Here is a 22635-nt window from a genome sequence, read left to right on the forward strand (position 1 = left end):
TTGCAAACTAAAGTTGCTCTTCCCATATATATCTTCCTCATAGCTCACGTCCCATGTTCGTGATGGAGATCATTATTTTTGGAACATTTATTTTTACATGAAAATGAGAAACTGGCCCTTGTTCCTCTGCAGGCTGGTTGCGCAGCCCTCTCCTAGCTGCTTTGAGAGCTGGGAAGGAAAGGGGAGTGGTGATCTGTGGTAAGGAGCGCACCAAATAGATTATTGGCAAACATAATTAAAAATATATGTGCAATTACTCCTCTGTTTCCCTTTTCTTAACCATCCTCTGCATTACCCCTGGCATTTTTAGATGGCAGATAATATAAGTGAGAGGACTCTTGGGTACAGGCAGCTCTTAGAGAAGCAGTGATTTATCTCAGGCCGTTTTGAGGTAGCAGAATTTACCTCTAGCTACAGCCACCCCTCCATGTCTGCCCCCCCTCATTTGCGTAAGTAATTGGCAGCTTGTTAATGGCTCATTAGGAATGCTGAAAACCGTGGGATTAAAACACACTCAGTGGAGCAGAGATGAGGGGAACAGGGAGAAAGGCCACCGTCCCTGCTTGCAAATTACACTGCTTGATTCAACGTGATGCAGAATTACAGGTCATAAAGCAACTAGTTTGTTAAATGAAGTAAGGAAAAACAATGTCAATGGCAGGCTTTATTCTTAGGCTCATGTTTAAACACAGTATGTGCAGCTGGGGGGAACAAACAGTCCCTTGCCAAAGAGTCCAACTGACAGCAGGAAGGTCTCACCCCCTTCTCAGTTTCGCATTAACCCTGCCTGAGCTCTCCCTGCTCCTGAACAAGTCCATCTGGCTCCTTACATCACCTCGCGACAGGGACAGTTGGTTGCTTTCCCCATGTTCTCCCTGGGTAAGTCCAATTTCTGGCAGCAGGCACCTCTCCTGCTTTGGGTGAGTCTGGGACACCCAGTGCAGGTGCGTGCACATAACAGATATGGCTACGGTCACTCTGCACCATGTAAGCCCCCGAAACCCTCTGTGACCCCTTGCAGATAGCTATAAATGGTGTCTTCACTCACTGGCATGCAGAGGAGTAGGCTGCAAGCCCCACACTGCAGCACCTCCAGGGCCTGGGAGAGATGGTTGGGTGCAGGGGGGGTGAGGATGGGCACAGGATCAGACCATGCCCAGAGAGTGCAGCAAACACATGCAGAGTGATGCACGGAGAGGACGCAATGAGTCGAGTCAGTTGAAATGTTTGGCAGAAGCTTTTCGCTGTTTGTTGACAGTGTTAAAACCCACCTTCAGCACTGGCTGTGACAGCGGGGACAGCAAAGGTACAAGACTTGAAGGCAAGACCTCAGTTGAGAGAGTTTGCAGGGACATCTTACAAATTTTTTAGAAGAGGAGGGACCGGGGGCTTCAGCCTGCGGCTGGTACAGCCACGATGCCTTTCAGAGTCAGGAGAACAGCTCTGGGATTTCTGAGGCGAGAATAACTCTGGAAATGGTGCTGTCTAAGATACAGCTAGCACCTTCCTTCCTGAATAAACCGAAAGGAAATTACAGATGAAGTACTGGGGAATCACAACCAGTCACAACGTGCACTTTAATGCAGCTGCCTCTGATGTAAAGTACTTAGGGGCTTAAGAGCCCAGTAAGGTGGTAGTTGAGACCATGAACTCTGGGACAGCTAACCATTAGCAAAGCCCCGATCTGGCTGGCATGTCAGAGTTGATCCCTCTGCTTTTGCCCAGGGATCTCTCGGGATTCACACAGGTAAAATGCTGGCACATCTGATTGATAGTTAGATGTCTCTCAGTTCTGGATCCAGCACTGATGGCAAGGAAGGACTGTCTCCTCCTAGAAAATTTTCACCCACGAGCATGTACATCCCTTTGCCTTCTCCCTGAGAAGCCACCTTCTCCTGCCCCAACCTTATTTGACAAACTTCAGCTCACAAGGGCACAATCTACAGTGGTTTTGTTCAATTTTATTTTTATTTTTATTTTGTCCAAGAACTCAACTTAGCCAAAACATGCAGCTTTCTGTGCTTCTCGTTTCCATTACCTTTTTTTTTGTCCTGATGAGGCCGTACATCTGGCTGCTGGGGGAATGGTCAGAATTAATCTTCCAGGGATCACCCAGCTCCTAGAGCTGAGGTCTAAAGGACACGTGTTGTAGTGCAGCCCAGCCCGGGATGACAGCCAGGTCTGCAATTAAAGAGGAGCCCGGGTCATCCCTACCTACAGCAGCAGGAACCGAGGCAGCAGTCAGGGAACGTGTCTTATCGCTACCTCTAAAAAGAGGTGATGTGTTGAGTGGGTTCTCCTGGAGAGAAATAGTGCCAAGGTCTCCACTACTGCTACGTGATTCTGTACAAACTCAAACATCCCAGCTTCCTGCATGCTAAGGGAAGATCAAGCAATGCTGCACCATACAAGGACACCTCATGGTGGTTCTTGTGACTTTCCCAAGGCAGGAGCAGGAGCAGAACATCCCCAAAGTAAGCCAGGAGCAGGAATACAGCTGTCAGATGGCCTTGGAAAACAAATGTCAAATGACCTTGGGAAGCAAAGCACTGATTTATTTACTTTTTTTTTTTTTCTTTTTTACTTCAAAGTTGGGAAGGCAACTGCACAAAAGGAAAAAGAAAACACAGCTTTATAGCATGCCAGAGAGCAAATTCCATTGTGAGCTGAGATCTCTGAAGCAGCCCTCAGCTGTGAGCACGGCGTGGATGGCTCAGCAGCCCCCTCTGAATGCTGCCTTGGGGTACAGCCCTGGAGCTAGCGTGGGGGCCAGGAGGGGGGAAGCAGTGCTGCCTGCTAATACCTGCCTTCAGAGCTTTGAGGTCTGGATTCCCGCGCATACAAAGTTCTCATGAGGGTTTTTCAGCTCTGCTCTGGTTTTGATTTTTCATGTTATCTCTGCAAGTGGCCCAAACTGCAGATATATTGCAGTGCCTTTGCTGAACGCTGCTGCTCCACTACCTGCTGCTGTACTGTCGAACTCATCGGGGATGACATGTCATCTTTTCCCTTCCTAATCAGCTGGATGTCATTCAGAAAGCTGGGACAAGGAGAATCCTTTCCCTAGACACCCGCTTTCCTTCCTAGCAGACAAACCTAGAGCCTTATAATACTACTTGTACATAGCACTTATATAGCTTTACATCTTCAAAGTGCTGTACTAGCATTAAGTAATTATCTCTCTCCCTAATGGCCATTAACGCTGGCCTTTCACGAACCTCCCCCAGCTCCCCGAGGTTCAGCTGTAATACAGCAATAAGCTGCTCAAAGAGGGTGGCTGGTTATCTCGCCGTCTGGGGGCTTGGATGTGTAATGAAGCTTCAGAGCACAGCCTCGGTGCCCTGGAGTATCAGAAACCTGTGGCTGGAGACCAGGTCGTGCCCTTGGGAGTATCCATTAGGAGGTGATGGAAATGAGTGGACGATGCTGCAACCCTGAGATGGAAACAGAAGAAGGAAACTTTGGCAGCTCAGAGGATACACACTGACTGCTCTATTTATTACCAGGATAGCACTGCAAACCGAAAGAGCAAAGCAGCGGGAATAACATGTCAATGTGGGCATGAGGAGTTGATCTAGGGAGAGGAAGTTAGAGCTAAAAATGTCAAGCAAAGCTAGACAGCCAAGGCAATGGGATAAGAGGCCAGTCTGCAGGTCTATGAAGCATTAAAATAACAAGGAGAAAGGGTGAGCTTGGCAGCATCCTAGGATTTAAGGGGAGGAACAGCAGAGGATTTGCTTGCCGTATTTGCTTGAAAGCAAAAGCCTCTTCCAGGTTGTGGAGTGCCTCTTGGGGAGATGCTGCAGTGCTGCTGTCGGAGGACATTTTGTCCTTAGTGGCTTTGGGATGTGCACCTGAATGTGGCCTGGGGTTTCCTGTCCCTGGCTCCCCAGAGGGATGGAGGAAGATGGGTGGGAAGATGACCTGACTATTTCAGAACAGACTCAGCAGTATCATGCTCTTGATGAGCATTAAGACCGCGAGTCCTACGAGGTCACTTAGTTCAGAAGCCTGCCATGAGCGGAGACTTGACCAAAGCAAACTTTCAGATTCGAATGACACACTAACAGTTCTTTCCAGAGCCAAGGACGTGCCATGTAAACAGGCTCCGCAAAAGAAAAAAAAAAAAGAAAAAAATCACCAAAAAGCAGCATCTAGGTTTTTTTTTTTAGCCTGATTTAATAGCATCATTTTGCTTTCATGCTGTTGGCAATGACTGGTCCTGTAAATGAAGCGTGCAGCCGTGGCAATCACGTGCAAGTCGATGCTGGCATAACACAGATCACAGCCACTGCGTGTTATGCAAAAGATTTCCTCCATCCTGGACACACTCTGTTTCCTATGGCATCAGTAGCTCAATCCATCTGTGCTCAGCTCTAAATCATTTTGCTACATCAGCAGAAAGCAGGGTACAGCTGACTGCAGACCAGGAAGGCTCAACTTAGCGTTCGCTCACTGTACAGCTTCAGAGCAGGACCTTTCCCTGCCTTCCTGCATCTGTTTTCTCATCTGTGAAATGGGAATTTTAATCCTAATCAGTTTGCAGTGGGAGCACTAAGGGACAGTCAAAGGAAATGCTTTAAAATGTAATACTCAGCCTTGTGTGCTAAGCTAGGCATTGGAGTGATTTTGTGGTGCAATTTAATTGATGCTTGTTCTGCATACAGTTAGCTAGCAGGCAAGACTTAACATTTGCTCTCAGAAATGTGGCATTCTGTGTGAGATGCAGAGAATACCTTTCAGGTTCTTACCTATCAGCACAGCTGAGCCATATGTCAGGATCCGCACAGTTCTGGGCATTGCTTGGCTTTGTTTTTTTCCCCAGAATTAATGTATTACTTAGTACCGGATTTATTTTTAGTAAAAGATACGTCTCATGTGACATAGAGGGCAGAGATGCCAAACAGAGAGTTTGGCAGTCGCTGGACTCTACCATATGAGCTAAGCCAAGATCATGTCGTCACGTCCTTGGGACAACTATTGACTGTGTATGTCACTTTACTGGCAATTTGTCACTAGGATGTGTCTAGAGGAGACCAAAGACCTTGACTGCGCTGTAGTTTATTAGAACTGAAATGGGTCTACTGGCTTCTCTGCTGCTTTCGGAGCCAAATCCTCAAGTGGTGTGACTCAGGGCACTCCCATTCAAGCAGTAGTGCTCATACTGTTTGTGTAAGCTGAGGGTCTGGTTCATAGATTCTGAACTGCCCTAAGATCTCTTCGAAAGGCAGTTAAATGTGCTCAGTACGTTGTACTACCTGTAATCTCAGATGATCCTGCAAGATTCAGGACATTGCAAATGCAGAGAGCTTTGTGATATGTAATCATTTTGAGATTGCCAGAAAACTGAAGAGCTAGAGCTACTTAAAGGGGAAAAAAGTAAGCATTAGTGCAAAAGTTTTTGCAACAATCAAATTTGATGTATGTCATGTTCTGTCGATAACATTTCCTTGGAGCCCTTCATAGAAAGGGAAAGCAACCTGTAAAAGCTGAGAAAGCAGGAAAGAGCTAAAATTGCGGACAGGGTTTCAAAGGAACAAACCAAGGAAAGAGTATTTCCATTTCCATTAAGGGAGGACATTCCTGGGAGTTCAGAGCAGCAAGATGAGACCACACCAGCCGAGGCATCTCTGCATAGGAGCTGTAGAGCTGCACGGAGCTTTTTATCTTCACGCATCGCAGTTCTGAGCATCTCTGCACTTAGGAATGAAAGATGTTCCCAAGACTTTTTAAACTCCTTCTCTCTTTTGTAGAAAGAGACGTTCAGAGTTAGAAACAGGGCTGGTCCACAGACCTCTGAGCACAATGTGGCGAGCCCAGGTCCAAATTCTGTCAGACCCCAGAGGGATCTGGCTGGCACCTTCCGTGCAGGAAGCCTGCTAGGCACCGTCCCCATTTCACAACCTATTCCGGCAGTGCTCCCCAAAACTGTCCCTCCTGCTTCCAAGAAATGCGGCTGGTCTCTGTACTGACCCTTCCCCACTCTGGTTTTAATCAGGCACAGAAACCGGTGGGAGCTTTGGAAAGCCAGGAGCTTGGAGGAGAGCTTTTGTTTGTACAAGAAACGTTTTCATCCAAACAAGCACAAAGATCTCATTATTTTGAATAGCCACACACGTGCAGGAAAACTAGAAAGCCTCTCCCCCAATCCTTCATAGGACCAGAGAGATTTCTGCCTGTTTGATTCAGCTGCGGTGCTACAAAGTTATTAGCACTTGCTTTTTTTGGTGTCCATAATGAGACAAGCAGACTTCTGAGCAGCACCACAAAAGCACTGTCTCTCATCACCGCTAAACCCTTGGACACTTTATCCTCAGCAGAAACAAGTGCTGGAGCCTCGTGGCTGTGCTGCTTCCAGCGCCGGCTGGGCTTATCAATTAGCTGCTTCCCCACAGATGGTGCTTCTTGTGTAGGACAGAACAGAGGAAAAAAAAAAAAAACTTCCCCTGCTTAAAGACACTTGTTTAGAAATCTCTAGTGAATCTGAAGGTAAATCCATCTGCTTTCGACATCTTTGCATGTTTTCACCTGCTGGACTCACGTGCCCTAGAGAAGGGCAGACTGTGATGGAGAGAGGGCCTTTCCCTCACTTAGCACACCCCAATGGGACTTCACCCACGGGCTCTTCCATTTCCAGGCTCTCCAAAGGGGCTGGCTTTCCTGCCTCCATCAAACACTGGGCATATCCCTGCCTGTAAGAGCCTGTTCTTTACAAACAGACCGCCTTTTTGCAGTGCGGTCCTGCAGTCATTTACATATTCAAAGCACTCTTTGAAAAGGCCTGTAGCACAGTTTTACGAGTGCAAAAATCTTCCATGCAATTAGGTGATGCGCAGATGCCTGTGTATGGATTTTAGCAAGCCTTGCCGAGGAGGGACAAAGCCCTCTCTGTATTTCTGGAGGGTGCCTCAGAGCACCGAGGCCCTGCAAAACTCATCCCAGCACCTTGCTGAATGCTCTGCTCCTTGCTTTGCCTCCTGGCTCACCACCAGTGTAGGGTCTGAGGATGTGCTTGGCAGTTTGTCATTTGATTTCTTTACAAGCCCGTTTTGGGAGGAGACAACGTCATTTATCTCGATACATTTCACTCCCTATCTGTCATATTAACCAGGTGGGACTGGTGGGTAAGCCCCTGGGTGGGCAGGGAGGCAGCATCCAACCTAGCTCTTTCGAGCAGCTCCTTGTTGATGGAGCTCACGGGGAGGCCCTGTGTTTGTTCACATTATGTAAGGGCTGCTCCCTTCCCAGGGCTCCGTTTACTCAGATCTCCTCGTGCCTTTGTCCTCCCGCAGGTTGGAGGACACACCATGCTGCCCATCCGCTGGATGCCTCCGGAGAGCATCATGTACAGGAAGTTCACGACAGAGAGCGACGTCTGGAGCTTCGGGGTGATCCTCTGGGAGATCTTCACGTACGGGAAGCAGCCCTGGTTCCAGCTCTCAAACACAGAGGTACAACAGTGCTGAGATACCTTCAGCTGGAAACACTACTTGTTACCATCTCTGCTTTCCAGACTGCTTGCAAAGCAATCCATACACTGATGGTCCTCTCCTTGGCATTATTTCTTTTTCAGATTATTTATTTTTTCAATTTATTTCTTACTATTTCTTTTTTTTTCCAAATTATTTCTTTTTTCAGATACAGAGATAAGAAACTTCAGATAGCAAAAGTGTCATTATCTCCATTTAACAGCTGGGGAAAGCAAGGCATTCAGGAATCAAAGGGCTCTGCCAAAGCCATGTAATGGGTTATCCCCAGTCTCTGCCCTCCGAGTTCCTGACATACCTCCGTAACAGCCGCCCCTGATAAACTCTTGGGTGCTGACAGAATACCTAAATTACTGCTCAGATATAAGTTATTGAGTCGCCCTGCATTTCCTATGCTCTCTTTCTCCTTATTTTGTAGCTGACACTGTTACTGCAGCCTTCAGTTTGTGAGAAAGTGTTTGAAGCATGTTATATGGCATGTGGCACACTTCTGCAGGGCTGTTTGCCATGGGGACACCTATTACAGAGTTCGCCCCTGTTCCTTGAGGATGGGACCCAAGGGGCTGGTTCATCCTTGTTATTTCTTTGAATAACAGTGTAGGGCTGCACTGTAAAAAAGTCGAGGGAAGGCTGGCTAGGATTAGCAGAGTGTCAGAGCCGAGGTCTGAGGCACATCAGCAGAAATGCACTGGAAGATTTTTGCTCAGAATAGCAGGGGGTATTATAGAAGAGGAGCCAGATGCATTGACAGAGCCGTGTGTGGGAACCTTGCACATTTTTATCCTACTGTGTATCTAATGGATTTCAGAAATTTCACCTTTTGTAATGAGAAATGTGCATTTTCTGCTTTCTGGATACAGATCCCTTAATTAAGTGAGTTGCAGAGATGGCAAATCCAAGGTGTTGCTTTACATCTCTAATACCTGCCCATTCGTGTGCTCAATGGGGCCTGACTGCATATCCCAAATCAGCACACGCAAACATTTTAGAGACACAAACAATGGAATAGACAGCAACAGAAGTTATTTGTCACGCTACTTAATGAGCTGCTCTTGCATTTCCCTGGGAGGGTAGATACAAACACACACAAATGAGCACATGTGGCTTGTACATGGGTGAGAGGCACGCTGGAAAAGAGAGCTCAGCTGTCCTCATGCTTTCTGCCTCAGTTTCCTCTGCAGGGTAGTGGGGCTGAGAAAAGTACCCCTGGCAGGAGGAGGGATAGTGAAGAGCTGCTCAGATGCAGGGTATTGGTTTTCCTACCGTCCCTGGAAGAGCTGTGTAATTCCCTTTCCTATTGCTGCATCCACTTCTTTCTGAGAGCTGAGGGCTCTCACCTAGACCACACTATCCTGTTGGGAGGGAGCTGTATTAGCTCTCATTTGGCTCGTTTGTGGGTCATGGAGAAGGGGGCAGAACCCAGGGGACTGATGCCTCCACCAGCTCCTGGACGAGGAGACATCAGAGCAACGCAGCCTGGCCACCACCGTAGAGCCTGGTGGGCCAAGCAGCAGCACCTCAGATGAGGGCATTGCCAAGGCTTAGGTTTGCCTTCCTTCCTGCAGTGCCTGCGTGGCCTTGTGCCTCCAGAGCACTTTCAGCAGGTTTGTTCAAGGCTGGAGGAGACCCTTCCACAGCACGTGGATGAGGCAGGGAACAACTTAATCTGAAAGCCTCGGCCAGTCCATTAGCCCTGTGCCCTTTGCTCTGGAGAGACAGGGCCCACCGCAGGGCTCCTCTGCATGTCCAGGACGCCTGTCAGAAACCGTAACTTACCTCCTGTACCTCCTACCTCCTCTCACATGTCAGTGCTGCCAAAAGCTTTGCCTGCGATGCAGGCTTCTCTGCACACTGCATCCGCCTTGGCCAGCTTTCAGCAGATCCTAATCGCTCCCCTCTGCATTTATATGCAAACAGCAGAGCGATAAGTATCCGTTGAGCTGTGTGGCAGGGCCATTACTATTCATAACTGATAAATTCCAAACACCCCTTGCTGGGTGGCTTCCCTCAACACACTGCTTGGGATCTGCGTCTGTCTGCAGAGCGTGGCAGGTCACTCGCACGCTGCAATGCCGGGACTCATCGGCTCCAGCCAAGGAGGCCAGGAGGTAATAGCAGCTCTCTGACAAATCATACCCTCGTTCCCTTTGCATCCATTCCTTCGGTGAGCAGAACTCAAACAGACACTTAGGGGATGCCACTAGCATCCCTCTGAAGAGAATTTCATGCTGTCCAAGAGCTCACATTTCTCTCATTAGCAGCACTGACCTGACCCAGAACAAACTGTTAGCACTGCAGTTTTTTTTTTCTCCGTCACAGATGTGATTTGAGATGAAATTTTTTTTTTCTTTTTTCAACTGCTTTTCTGTGTCAAAATGAAGCAAAGCTGCCCTTGGAGATGAAGGTAGAAAGAGAAGTGCTGAACTCTCTCGTAGAACTCTCCTGGGCTTTACAATGGAAAGGACTCTTGATTTTCAGGGAAATAAAACAACATTTCGGCTGTGTAAAATATCAGTTTAGTTTGGGGATTGTAAAGCTTTTTTTTTTTTTTTTTCATTCTTCAACTATCAGGAAAAACCTGACAACTTCAATTAAAACATCACGCAATTTGCTTGTAACCTCCTGCCTGGAGGGTGCAGTGAGGGAGGGAGGTGCCAAATGATGAAAGTTTTGAGGAGCTTCAAGACTGCTTCTGGAGACAAACTTTTCAATGTAAAACAGTCATTTCTGACACACAGATGAGCACTGAGGATCTGTAGACCTCTAGGCTCCTCAGCTTTTCCATTCCCTCAATGGCTAGGAAGTATCCGGGACAGGACATTATCCAGCTGGTGCTGAGTGATTCTTCTTTTTCTTTCTTTCAGGTCATTGAGTGCATTACCCAAGGCCGAGTTTTGGAAAGACCTCGAGTCTGCCCCAAGGAGGTTTACGACATCATGTTGGGCTGCTGGCAGAGAGAACCTCAGCAACGGCTCAATATCAAGGAGATCTACAAGATCCTTCATGCTCTGGGCAAGGCCACACCAATCTACCTGGACATCCTTGGCTAGCAGTGGCCACTTGTCAGAAGTCCCTGCTCCTTCCTTCCGTCCTTCCTTCCCTCTCCCCCTCCCAAGTCCTTTGCCCCTCAGCTCCCAAGCAAACATCTTCATATAAACTCAAGTGCCTGCTACACATACAACACTGAAAACAAAACAAAACAAAACAGACAGCAAACCAACAAAAATCCCACAAAACAATGACCTATAAGGCAGTTTGGCTTATATATATTTATAGATATCTCTCTATATATAAATTCCACACCAATACAGAAAGAAGCTGCTGTTACAGAAAAAATTATAAGACTTAAAAAAAAGGGAGAAAAAAAAAGTACTTAAATATATATATATATAATTAAAAAAAAAAGAAAGAAAAGAAGAAAAGAGAAGGTATCTTCCCCCGAGCAATGAAGCAGTGAATTGTAACCCTGCTGTGAGTATGGTTCGGGCTGTTGGGCAGGGCTCTAGTCTGGCTACAGCAGTGATGCCAGCCTGGGTAGGAGCTCTGGGAGGAAAGCCCTGCCCCGGTTGTATGATATGCACTGAATGTGTGAAATCAGTCCTCCCTTTTTGTCCTTGCCTCCCTTCCTCCTTCCCAGCCCACAGGTGATGGGCGCAAAGCCAGGGCAGTGCCCCTGGATGAACTCTTTTACCAAGCCCTTTCCTCCTTCTCCATCCCTCCCTGTCCCTCTCTGCCTTCCTGCCTTTTTTCCTCCCTCCAACATTTCAGGACAATTTTTCTAATTTGCTGATTCTTAACTGTATAGACTCAAGGCTTTCAAACACACAGTCAAAGGATTGTGGCACCTACGGGTAAAACACACGCCGGGAACCAGCTGCCCTCCCGCAGACAGCACGTTGGCCGGACCCAGCCCTCCCTCCCTCTGCGGGGCAGGAGAGCAGTGGGACTGAAGGGACCCCCCTGGGCTGAGGGGCATCCTAAGACCCATTCCTGATTCATCCCAACCCATTCTGGTGTGCGAGACAGGAGTTTCGTTCTTCTCTGTGCCCGGCAGAGATGGCGATACTGGGAGGAACAACCCCCCCATCCCCCACCCCTGCCTTTTCTCCCCACCCTTCACTTTCGTTGAGGCCATGGGATTGTTCCCCCTCCCTCAGCTGTCCACACCACAGCCATATTGGTGTAGACCCTCAGCAGACAGGGTTGCATCCCCTGTTTCATGCATGGGGGAAGGCTGCAGTGAGCAGACCAGCTGGGAATCGCTTGCATGCCAGCTGAGCATGCCTATGGGGTCAGCATATCCCAGTGCTCTCCCTCCCCATCCTCTTCCCTTCCCCATCCCTGCCCCATGCCTCAGTCCAAGCCTTAGGCACAAGCCAGCGGGGGCGAGGGAGGGGGACAAGGCTTGTGAGATGGCTGGGAACCTACCAACACCTGCCTGCGGCCCCCTTGCCATTCTCCTCACGTCCCCATCCCCTGAAAGGATTGATGCATCTGCCTTTGAGCTGTTGTGAAATGCAGAGGCTGAAGAATAGCTCCACAGGCAGCCCCGGGAGGAGGGGGGAAGGAAGGGAAGGTGCCTTCAGGAGCAGACAGCTCAGCGGATGGCTGCAGTGGCCAGCCTTGCATCTCAATGAGGATAAAGGGCTGACAGCAGTGACAGGGGGTGCTGGGGACAGCCAGGGAGAGAGAGCAGCATCCTCCCTACAGCCCACCTCCCTGGAGCAGGAAATTATCCCTATCTGGGGAAAGGCTGACTCAAACGCTGAATCGTGCCCATCCAGACTGGGCTGAGAAAACAAAACATTCCTGGGTTGCTTTTTTTTTTCCTCCAGTAGTGGAGGACGAGGGGGAAACCTCAGCTTGGCAGCCGCTCTCAGGAGGCAGAGAGCGGATGCCACAGGCATTGTCAAGGCAATTTTGAGAAGGCGACAATCACCGGCACAAAAATAGCCTGCTCGGATGTGGTGCTTGTCTGGGAGGGAATGCAGATAGGGGAGGAGGAGATGCAGAAGGGATCTTGACTCCTTCCCAAAGCCAGAGTGGTGTTCAGGGCCAGGATGCAAGAGGAGATGGGTGAGACTGGCTGAGAACTGGTTATGGCCAGCTACTGAAAGGGAAGGTTTTGCATCCTCTCCTCATTCTCCTCATCTCTTGCCCTTCTCTACCTCCCACTCATGGCTCTGACCTTATGGTTTCAAATGAGGCAGGAGACAATTCTCCAAGGAAGTTTGTGGTGGCAGCAGTGTCTGTGGGTTCAGTCTGTGCTTAGGTGAGGGGATGGGTGGCAGTAACCACATGGGAGTAAGGACACAGCCTTTTTCTTCACCCGCCAGCTTAGGTTCATCTTCGGAAGTGAAAAAGACAGGTTGAAGGGTTGCTAACTCTGGCATGGCTCTCTGTATGCAGGCTGCTTTGGCTGAAAGGACTTCAGAGTGTATGCAGGGAGAACAAGTGATGGCTGTTCATAGCCCAGTGCCTCCAGAAGAAATCCCTTTCCTGGGGCTGCCTGCCCCATACCCAAAAGGCCTCCTGCTCTCGTGGCTCCCAGGCACTGTGCTGGCCTGTGCCAGGCCACCATTTTGTCCGCCCTCCTCTCTGGCTCTCATTTCTCTTTTTACCAGTTTCATAGGCCTTTACACAACAAATTACCTAAAGACACTGTGTTCCCATAGCCGACGCTATTCCCCTAGAACCATCCTGCATAACAGCTATATCTTCCTTTCCCTCCTTCTTTCCTCCTTCCTCTCCTCCCCACCACCACCGACCGCCCTGTACCTCGTGCCAGCTATTTGTGTGGTCACGACAGTGAGGCAAGCGCAGGAGCGGAGCATCTCACCAGGCCTCTGGGCCACGTGGTGAGGAATAAGTCTGTGAGAGGTGAGGGGATGGGCCCCCAGAAGATGTGAACTGGCTCAGACCAAGGTTCAGGCTGTCTGCATTGCTATTAGTCCCACCAAGTGCAGTGACTGCCTCAGAAAAAGGCCCTTTTGTCAAAGCCAATTGTGAGCAATTGCTCAGAAGAGCAGGACGAGCTGCGGTGACATCTCCCTGGCTGCCGCTGCTGCCCTGTGCCCCTTAGCCTGGTGGTGCTGGATGGAGGTTTGCTGGCGGGGAAGAAGGGGCTGTGTTGTATTTTGGAGATGTGATTGAAACTGCTGCATCCCTTTTCAGTATGACAGGCCTGGTCAGGTGGGGAAGAGAGGCCTGGTTTTGGAGGGAAAGAGAGAAAGCATCTGTGCCAAGTTCCTGGTGAACACCCTGAGACCTCATTTGCAGAAGAACCTTCCCTGGGCCAGAAGAGGAGCAGCCCTTCAGCATGGATGATGGTCCCTTCCCTGTGGAACGAGGGGCTCTTGAGGGGATCCTGCCACTGCCCCACTGCATGTCAAGGGAGGAGGAAGAGCAGATATGGGGGAAACCATCACAGAGTTCCAATAAGTCTCATTGTGGGCAGCATTTGGAGACAGAGAAATGATTATGCGCTCCTTCTCCATTTCCAAGAGAGAGACATCCCATTGCCCGGCCTCTGCTAAGAGGGGAGAGCTATCCCTGCTGCACGGGAACACCAGCAGGTCTCATCCAGGTCCAGGGCAGGCTAGGCCTCACTCCCAGCACACCAGTGTGCCCAGGCAGATGTTCCCACCACCCAACGTCCACCATCAGCAGCTTTCTGAAGGGCCTTCCTGAAAGGGAGCTGGGAGGAATGCTGCTCTGGGCACTGCTGACAAGGGGCCGTGGTGCCCATTCGAGCAGCATTCTGCTCCTGAGCACTGCAAATGTGAGCACCAACTCAGTCCCTTAACGGTGTCACTGACATGATGCTGTCCTGGTGGTGAAGGCACTGTTTAGTGCACGGTAGAGATGGCAATCTCATGCCAGGGCTGCAAACTGTGGGCAGTAAATTTGGCTCTAGCCTTATGGGCTCATCAGTGGCATGTCTTGTCATTTCCAGCCATTATTTTTCCTTCCATCACGGTCTGGCAGGTTGCAAGATGAAAGCTGAAATGTAGCTAAGGGAAGCCGTGCAATGATTTGCCAGAGTGAAAGCTCACCCTGTCTCCCACAAAAATTTGCTGTTTGGTCTTACTAAATGTCCCTTGATGCATATATTTTGGGGGTGCAAAAGAGCCTGGGCTGTCTCATTTTAGGCCTGGGCCTAGGCCCATGGGGTGTTGAATCGCAGACAGGTGGCTCTGGGAGCATGTGCTGCACAGACAAATGTGAAAAGTCTGGAATGCCTTTAGAGAGGCTGCTTGCTTGAGAGACATCATTAGCTTTGAGCCGTCTGCTTGTCCCCAGGAGTGGGCGGAACAAGGTGATAAAATATGTGGGGAAATAAAAAAGCCAAGGAAAGGGAAGGGCTGGTTTTAGAAGGCAAGTGAGTATCTTGGGTTGGGAAATTGAGACTGGTTTCAGGAGTGTGGCGTAGAATTTTAAGTACCACAGTGTATACAAGCAAAGAAAAAACAAAGGAAAATAGAAACATACTAGAGCACTAGGACATTCTAGATGTAATACTGGGCAAATACTGGTTTATAAAGGAGACATATACCAATAAAAGCAAGGGACCATTTATCCAGGCAGGGAAAAAAAATAGGCAAGGTTTGTGTTCATTTGTGATTTTTTTTTCCTGTAAGAAAATACAACTGTTAAAAGGAATGACAAAGTTAAGTTTTTCGTGGCCACAGACAGGAGTATAATACTACATGAGCTTGTTCCTTCCACATGAAGTGCTCTTACTTCCCCAAAATCTAGTGCATGAGTTTCCCTGAGTTCAGGCTATGGATCAAAGAATGCAGACCTGGGTCACTGCAAACCCACAAAACCATAAGTACTTCTGAACACTTAATCATCAGTCATTCATGTGCAAATCTGGGTGTTCCATTTGGCAATGTGATCTTCAAAAGTTGCATTAAATCTTGCTTGATTTTCCCCTCCAGGGAGTGCCCACATCCTTTACCCCACTGAATCCCAGTGGTTAATGAAACGGCAAAGCAAGTAGCTGAATTTTTGGTGCACTGTGTCCATCCTTGTTTCCTGATCTGGCCAGGAATGAGAGTGGAGCTAGGCTCCAAATGAGTATCAAAAATAGAAGACGAGAAAGTTCCCCTCTCAGCAGTGCTTTCCAGGAGTAGCCAAACTTGCTCAACACTAAGGTGCTCCCCATCAGGCTCTTGCATCAGTACACCTTTAAGGTTTCTTTAAGTTGCTGTTAAGCTGTTAAGTCCCCCAAAATGAGAGTGTCCCCTTTGCAAGTGACATACTGAGTTTCAAGCCTGGAGAAAGTAGGTGTTTTCAAACATTCATTCTGGATGGCAGTGTCATAACTGACACAGGCAGAGATGTCAGTTGCTGCTCGAAGATGAAAATGTGAGCATTTGGGCTCTTCCATGTCTCTTATTCCCTCCCAGTACACTACTGAGCAATGAAACAGCTCCCTCAGAGAAGTGATAGGAGGCCCATTGCTTGCAACTTCGACAAACTGAACCAAGGAAAGAGATAAGAGACCAAAGAGAAAGAAGAAAACAATCTTTTTTTTTTTTTTTTTTTCTTTTTTTTTTTTTTCCTGGGGCTGAACTAAGTGAGCTGATAGGTTGTTTTCATCTCGATGTCTTTAATTTCTCACAAACCCAATCTGATTGGTCTCTTTAGACTGAAGGAGTGGCCAGTATTTCTCCTCTTTCCTGCTAACCCCGCAATAGTAGCATCTCTCCAAGGAGAAAAGAGGCACAACAAATCTAACCATCACTTCCCCACACCATCAGGACTCCTCTGTGGGAACTGATCTCCCGCCCGGCACAAGTGACTGATCCTACAGCTAAAAACTTGAGCAGTTGTTCTGTCGGGGTGTTTAACTGCTGAACTACTGGCTTCTTAGGACAAGGTACCAGCAGGGAAGGACTGAAATACCTCTAAAGAAAATCATAGCTCTGGGAGGTCCGGATATTTTTTCGTGTGCTTTCTTTCTCTGCTGGTTTCCAACCTCCCCAATCTTTGTTGCTTGATATTTAGATAACTGAGTTGCTGCATTCACTGCGTTCAGAGCACAGAGGGCTGGTGAAGCTGTTTGATTTCGATGTGGTAGGAGAGAGAAGATTTCTCCCCCTGCCCTCTTCTTTTTCTCCCTATGCAGCTCCTGTCCTTGCAGTTCTCAGGACTTGACTAGCAGAGTTTTTAAATGAAGCAAAAGTCTTAATGTGAGGTGAATCCCGAGACCACAAACAGTTTGGACTTCAAACAGTGAGAAAATTGGCGCCGAATGATTCCGCACACAAAGCAGAAAACTTTCATTTCCTGCAGGCAGGATGGAATTGACTGTTATATTAAGACTTCAGAAGGAGCACTGCCCCGGAGTAATTTCACTGCTGTCAGGCAATGTTGACATCTAGATTAACCTCTGTGCAGTGAATTTTACAGCAAAGCTCATTGTAATGCATGTGGGGTATCTCCTGTAAATCCCAGCTGAAGCCCATAGTGTCCCACCCTTCTGCACAGGAGAAAGGGTTGGGGAGCAGCCGCTATCATTTCTGACCCCAACAGAGCATGACTCTAACCTCATCCAGGCCAGTTCTGCTGAAACTGATTTTCTACCCTGCTATAGTGACAGTAGCTCCAGCTTGATTTTTTTTTTTTAATTCCCTAAAGAGGTTTACATCACAAGGCTGACTTTTTTTGCTAGTGATAAACAGCTCCCTTCACACATCCATCCAACAACCCAGACCTAATTAAACGGCACTAGTTAACCAGTGCCAATTAGCTGCTCTCACTGATTAACTCCAAAGCATGCAATCCCCACAGAGCACTGATCAGACCTCATCCAGGACTGAATGGCAGACAAACTCCCAGCTGATGAGAGTCGATGGCATCCAACCCTACCCACTAGCCCACAGGCGCACTATTAACTCTGTCTACCAAACCAGAACTGCATAAATTAAAGAAGTTCAAACTGCTCACTCAGTGCAAGTCAGAGGACATTACAAAATAAATCTCCTGATTCCTGAACTCAGTGCTCCCACTGTTAAGTTGGAAGCAGAGGCCAGAACCAAGCCCTTTTGTCTTTTGCTGGAAGAGCAGGCTGAGCAGCAAGAGGCATGAGCCCAACAGCTTCTTCACCCTCATGTGTAGAGAAAATCCTGTCTGTGGTATTCAAGATGCATCTCTGAAATCCACTTTTTCATGAAAAAAATCAAACCACTAACATCTAAAAAACTGGAAGAGGAAGGGAAAGTATTTGTTTGTTTGTTTTTTCCACACCTTCTTATTCATACACTTATTTTCAAACTCGGGCATTCCTCTGCAGTCATCTGCAGAAAGGTCTAAGCAAGAGACCAGCTATCAGATGCAGAATAGATTAGTCACTAACCATAAGGGCAAAATCTCACTAGTACGTCTGGAAATCTCTTTCAGAGCCTATCCATCCCTTCACCAACAGGTCTTAGTAGCAGGTTTATTGTTATGTTTGTCAAAGTCATTGAATAGACTATGAAGTGGTGACATGCCTGAAGGTCCCCTCAGATTCAGATGGAGCTATGTGCTCCTGGTACTTCTGAAATCAGGCCCATAAGGAAGATCACTTCAAACTAACATTTACCATTCCCAATCAGAATGCAGCTGAGAAGGCTATCCAAGGTTATAGAGAAGGTCAAGCTGTTGCTTTGGACTGGGGACGGAATTTGATGGACCAATTTAACCGCCACAGCACATCAAAACCTGGTGGCTTCATTTAAAAAGTAATCAGTATTGTATTTCGCTTTAGACATCCGTGCATTAGTGTTCTGCAAATATGATTTCCTCTTTGTTTGCATTATTGATGCCATAAAATGTCAGACACATTAAAGAAAAAAAAAAAAAAAAGAGGCCAACCTTTGGGGTTTGGAATGATTCTGGCTGAATTGCAGTTGGGTTACTTTTCTTTTTATTTCCCATGGTAGTGATGCACTCTTACTCATTTTGCTATAGCTTTACAAAGAATTCTCTGTAAGTGTATCTATTCAGTCAACCTTATTTCAGGAAACACGTAACCTTGATATTTTTTTGCTGTATATGGAAGAGTGTGTATGTGTGTGTGGAGGTGGGAAGAGGCATGGGGGAAGTGGGAGCATGGAGCTTTTTACAAGAGCCCTCCTGTGTCTGGTAGTAAGTTGTTTTTCTGCAATGCTGTGTGACACCCTTCTGTTCAGGTGGCTGGGTTGATTTAATCTCAAGAGCTGACTTTTGTGATCGTGATTTGAGGCCTTCTGGTTTTGCTCTGCCCAGTCATCTGCTTTCACCATTCAGCAGCCATGTGCTGTCCACAATGGTGCCTAGATGTCTATGCCACAGAGATTACAGAGCACTTGAGTCTCAGGCATGTGATAGAGGAGTTTTAGCTCCCTCAAGTCCTTGACCAATGGCAAATTTGCTGATTGAGTTTGGTATCTAAAGTCCTCCCCACTCGAGGCTCCCTGACTACTGTTCCCAAGGCAAATACTATTATCTGCTAAATGTTTTTTTAATCCCAGACCATTAAAGAGCACAAGCTTTGTCAGCCATGTACCTTCTGCATCAGATGTCTATAACGAATGCTGATCCATTGTTCAATAATCCTGTGAACATTTTGGAAGAATATTCTCCCTCTTAAAGTGTAAAAAAACACCCTCCCCAATTTTTACACTATTTTTTGTTCATACCTTTTCAAAGAATTTCGGTGGGCTAGAGGGAAAAGCTGTCTATCAGTCTGTCCTGTTAACTTGTTTCTACTTTGATGCACTCAGCAGGGAGCTCAAAGCTGTGGTTTGTGTGGTTTTCCCTCCTGCTTACCTAGTATGAGAATTAGGGTCTCTCTATCTTGAAAGTAAAAGTGGAATAGGGTGGAATTCTCTCCCTTATGCAGGGATCTTCATCAGTGGTACAATTTCTCTTGGGCTTTTCTTTCGACTGACAGATTTGGGAGCAGGTAGAGGGATGCAATGCAGGAGTCTAAGGAAGTGACTCAACTAGGAGCTGGACTGCAAGGTCACCTCTTCACCTACCAAGCCCTTCCTACCTTCACAGAGCAAGAAAACCCCAGCTTTCAATTAACAGCTTCTTGTCCAGCTGTCATGTTCCTACACCAGTTTTGATGGCCTTCAGATGACCTTCAGATCTTCTCATCTTCACAGATCTATCTCTGGGGTATCCAGACAGTCCAAAGAGGAGACGGCAAGGTCTGAATGGGTATTTAATTCAGTGTATTTCTATTCCTTTTTCATCAGGGGCAAAGACAGTGAAAGTGACAGAACAGAAAAATTATTTTCCCCAACAGGAGTAATGCAGTTTCTTTTTAAACTGAGATATTTAAGATGCCATGCAGCAGTACCTATAAACATGCCTTGAAATGTTGAATGAGCACAAGGAGTCTATTTGATTTTGGTTTTACGCCTGTAATTTCTCTCACCAAGAATTCAGCTGTTACTCAGCCCCCAGCAGGTTGTTCTGATTGCTGGAGAGATGGTTGGGATTGATTCCGGCTGGGATCTGTTCAAGTCCAGACTTCTTCTCATGTAGCTAGACTGAAACAATAGAAATAATCAGAAAAGGAGTGATTTGTTGTTGCTGTGTAACTAAACCTTCTTGTGCAACAGCCGGCTAAACCTTGAAGGGGTTGAACACCCACAACTTTGTCTGAAGTCAGTGAAGGCCGTGGATACTGATGATCGCTGTGATGTTAGGAACAGAATGTCAGGAGAGAAGAAGAGAAATTATACAAGAAAAAAAAACCAACACATTGCATATGAAAAGAGATTGTTTGGTTTATAATACAAGAAAATCCACTGCTGTACATGAGAAAAGAATCAGAATATTCACCCTGGCAACAAAGAACATTGGCCATCAAGACAAGAGCAGATCTCTACCCTACAAACCTCCCCTCACTTTTAATTTCCTTTGTCTCCTTCTGCTAATACAAGACAAATCCTGCTTTATGGCCTCCTTGAAATCTGAAATTAAGGTAAAAGGCAGATTTGGGAGAGGAAGAGAGAGACCAGATCCTGCTGGATGGTGTGTGTTGTTCTCCCTCTTTTTTTTTCTTTTTTTTTTTTTTTTAACACCCCTCTTTCCTTGAGGGACATAATATTCCCAGTGACGACTAACCGGTTCAATCCTCAAGAACAAAAAAAACAGCCACTAGGATGGGCATTTCCGCGGATCTACCGACTGGGATCAGCACCGGGGACAGCGGCTGCCGGCCTCACCCTGCCCCTCTCCCCTCCCATCCTTCCTCCTACACAAAATGGGCAGCCGGTATCTGTTTTCAAGTGATGGAGGATGGGTTAAAACGCCAAACAATCAATCCGATACGAGAGAACAATTCTTCCCCCAGAATTAAACCTTCTGCTCCACTTTTTCCCCACACTTGTGTCCCACCTGGGAACGTTTGGTCTCTTATTTGGATTGTGAAAATTTCCTATCTTCTAGTCTATGGGGACAGCCTGACATATGGAGGGAGACTATACTGTTAGCAGTTTAGAAATTGAGTATTTATTTCATGTGATTCAGCTCTGACCATCAGCTAAATTTACTGTTTGTAACGAATCAACGGACAGATCTCCTGGAAAATTCAAAGTAAGGGGCATAAAAATGACACTGTAGCCTCTGAAAATCATTTCAACATCAATCCATAAAAAAGTCACATTACTGTGTAATGGAGAACTGTCAGAAAAGAGTCAGCCAAAGATGAAAAGCTATGCAGGAAAGAGCAAGCATCAGTAGAGAAGGCTCTGAATGGAAAAGAAGTTATACCTCATGTATAGAAGAAGGCAGGTTCTTCAGGATCCACCTTGGTTAGCCTGCATTCTTGGGATTTCGCTAAGAGAAGCTATGCAAAGGGACATGAAGGTCCAATCCCATCTCTGAAAAACATAGGGTGAGGAAGAAAGGATAGAAAGGTAGGCCAGAAAGATGGGCTCTTCCTCCCTCCCCAGAACATACGTCCTCCTACAAACAGCTTCCTCCGTATCCTTCCCCCACATACTCCAGCAGTGATTTGCAGTCTTGACTATGGTACATCTGGACTGATGCTCAGAGAAAGCGAGGACTGGGAAGTGCCTGAGACACAGAACCTCAAAACTTGTGAGTAACAGTCCTGAAAATAAGGAATTGTGGCCAGTTTTCTGATGCTAAGGGACATCCAGAAAGGAAGAAATTGCAGGGGACTGCGAAGATGATTTAATAAGGGGCTCAGAGAGCAAATGGTGCTGAGGGAAGGGAGCAAGAAAGCCTGCTGGGACATGGGGAGAGGAAGCAAATAGGCAAGGACTCGATTCTCAGTAAGCGGTCAGCCATAGTGAGAGTAGTAAAAGTCAGGTATGAACTGGGGTAAGGCAGTAGAGAGTTCTGACCAGAAGAGTGCTATGGATGTGAGGAAGCAGTCACTACAAAATGATGTACTCATCTGAATGAGTGCTGAAGGTTTGGAGAAACGTTCAGCCTTGCTGGGCTTCTCCCTGTCCCACCTACTCTGCTTCAAACCCTTACAAATACTATGATTTCCACTGCATTTATTCTGCTCTCTGATTGCTCTGGTTTCAGTACAGGCTGTCTTGTTTTAGACCCCTCACTTGCCCTGCTCAGCCCCCACACCCAGCCAATTCCCTGTGTGAAAAAGGATTGCCTTTTTTTTTTTTTTCTTTCTTTTTTTTTTTTTTTTTTTTTTTCCAGAAGTGTCCTTTAAATTTTCAGCTAAACTGGGAGGCAATTTCTTGCATGAGAGCTTCGTATAGATAGGCTTAAAGCAGAACAAAAATAAATAAATAAATACTCTAAATAACCTTCCTCTCCCCTACCTTGTCTTAACAAAGTGCTACTTTACACATGTTATTTCAATAGAAACAAAGGATTTTTGCGCAGGCAAACAATTGACATTGATTTAGCTTTCAGCAAGCACTACAGCTCCCTCTGCCTCTTGTGTGTCAGGTAAAGAGACAAGGTTTCCCCAGGTAAAATCGAGGGTACACACCCTCAGGCATTTCCCATGCTGGCAGTCTTGTCACCAGGAGAAACACCACTCTCCAAAATATGCCAAGGGTATATTTAACATCCAGGAAACTGCTCCTACACCTAGCTGACCTGGCCTTCGGCCACACAAGCAGGCTTGGCCCCAGAAAGTGCTGATCCACAGCTCACTCTG

General features: G+C 47.1%; 1 protein-coding gene and 1 long non-coding RNA gene across 11 annotated transcripts in view; one reads left to right on the forward strand and one right to left on the reverse strand.

Annotated features, from left to right (window-relative positions):
* Positions 1-15950, forward strand: part of NTRK3 (neurotrophic receptor tyrosine kinase 3) — a 198162-nt gene extending 182212 nt beyond the window's left edge. For all 8 annotated transcript variants that reach the window (XM_040569530.1, XM_040569533.1, XM_040569531.1 and 5 more), the window contains 2 exons: positions 7293-7451; positions 10352-15950. In XM_040569530.1, coding sequence (XP_040425464.1) covers positions 7293-7451; positions 10352-10537 — 345 coding nt within the window. In that variant the 3' untranslated portion in view covers positions 10538-15950. The remainder of the gene's footprint in view (positions 1-7292; positions 7452-10351) is intronic.
* A 106-nt stretch (positions 15951-16056) lies between these two features.
* The window catches only part of LOC121075850, a 54127-nt gene continuing 47548 nt past the window's right edge, over positions 16057-22635 (reverse strand). For all 3 annotated transcript variants that reach the window (XR_005823196.1, XR_005823195.1, XR_005823194.1), the window contains 2 exons: positions 21249-21358; positions 16057-20167 (listed from right to left, as the gene is read on the reverse strand). This is a non-coding gene — a long non-coding RNA (uncharacterized LOC121075850). The remainder of the gene's footprint in view (positions 20168-21248; positions 21359-22635) is intronic.

The sequence above is a fragment of the Cygnus olor genome, chromosome 11 (assembly GCF_009769625.2).
Source record: "Cygnus olor isolate bCygOlo1 chromosome 11, bCygOlo1.pri.v2, whole genome shotgun sequence".
NCBI classification, from domain to species: Eukaryota; Metazoa; Chordata; class Aves; order Anseriformes; family Anatidae; genus Cygnus; species Cygnus olor.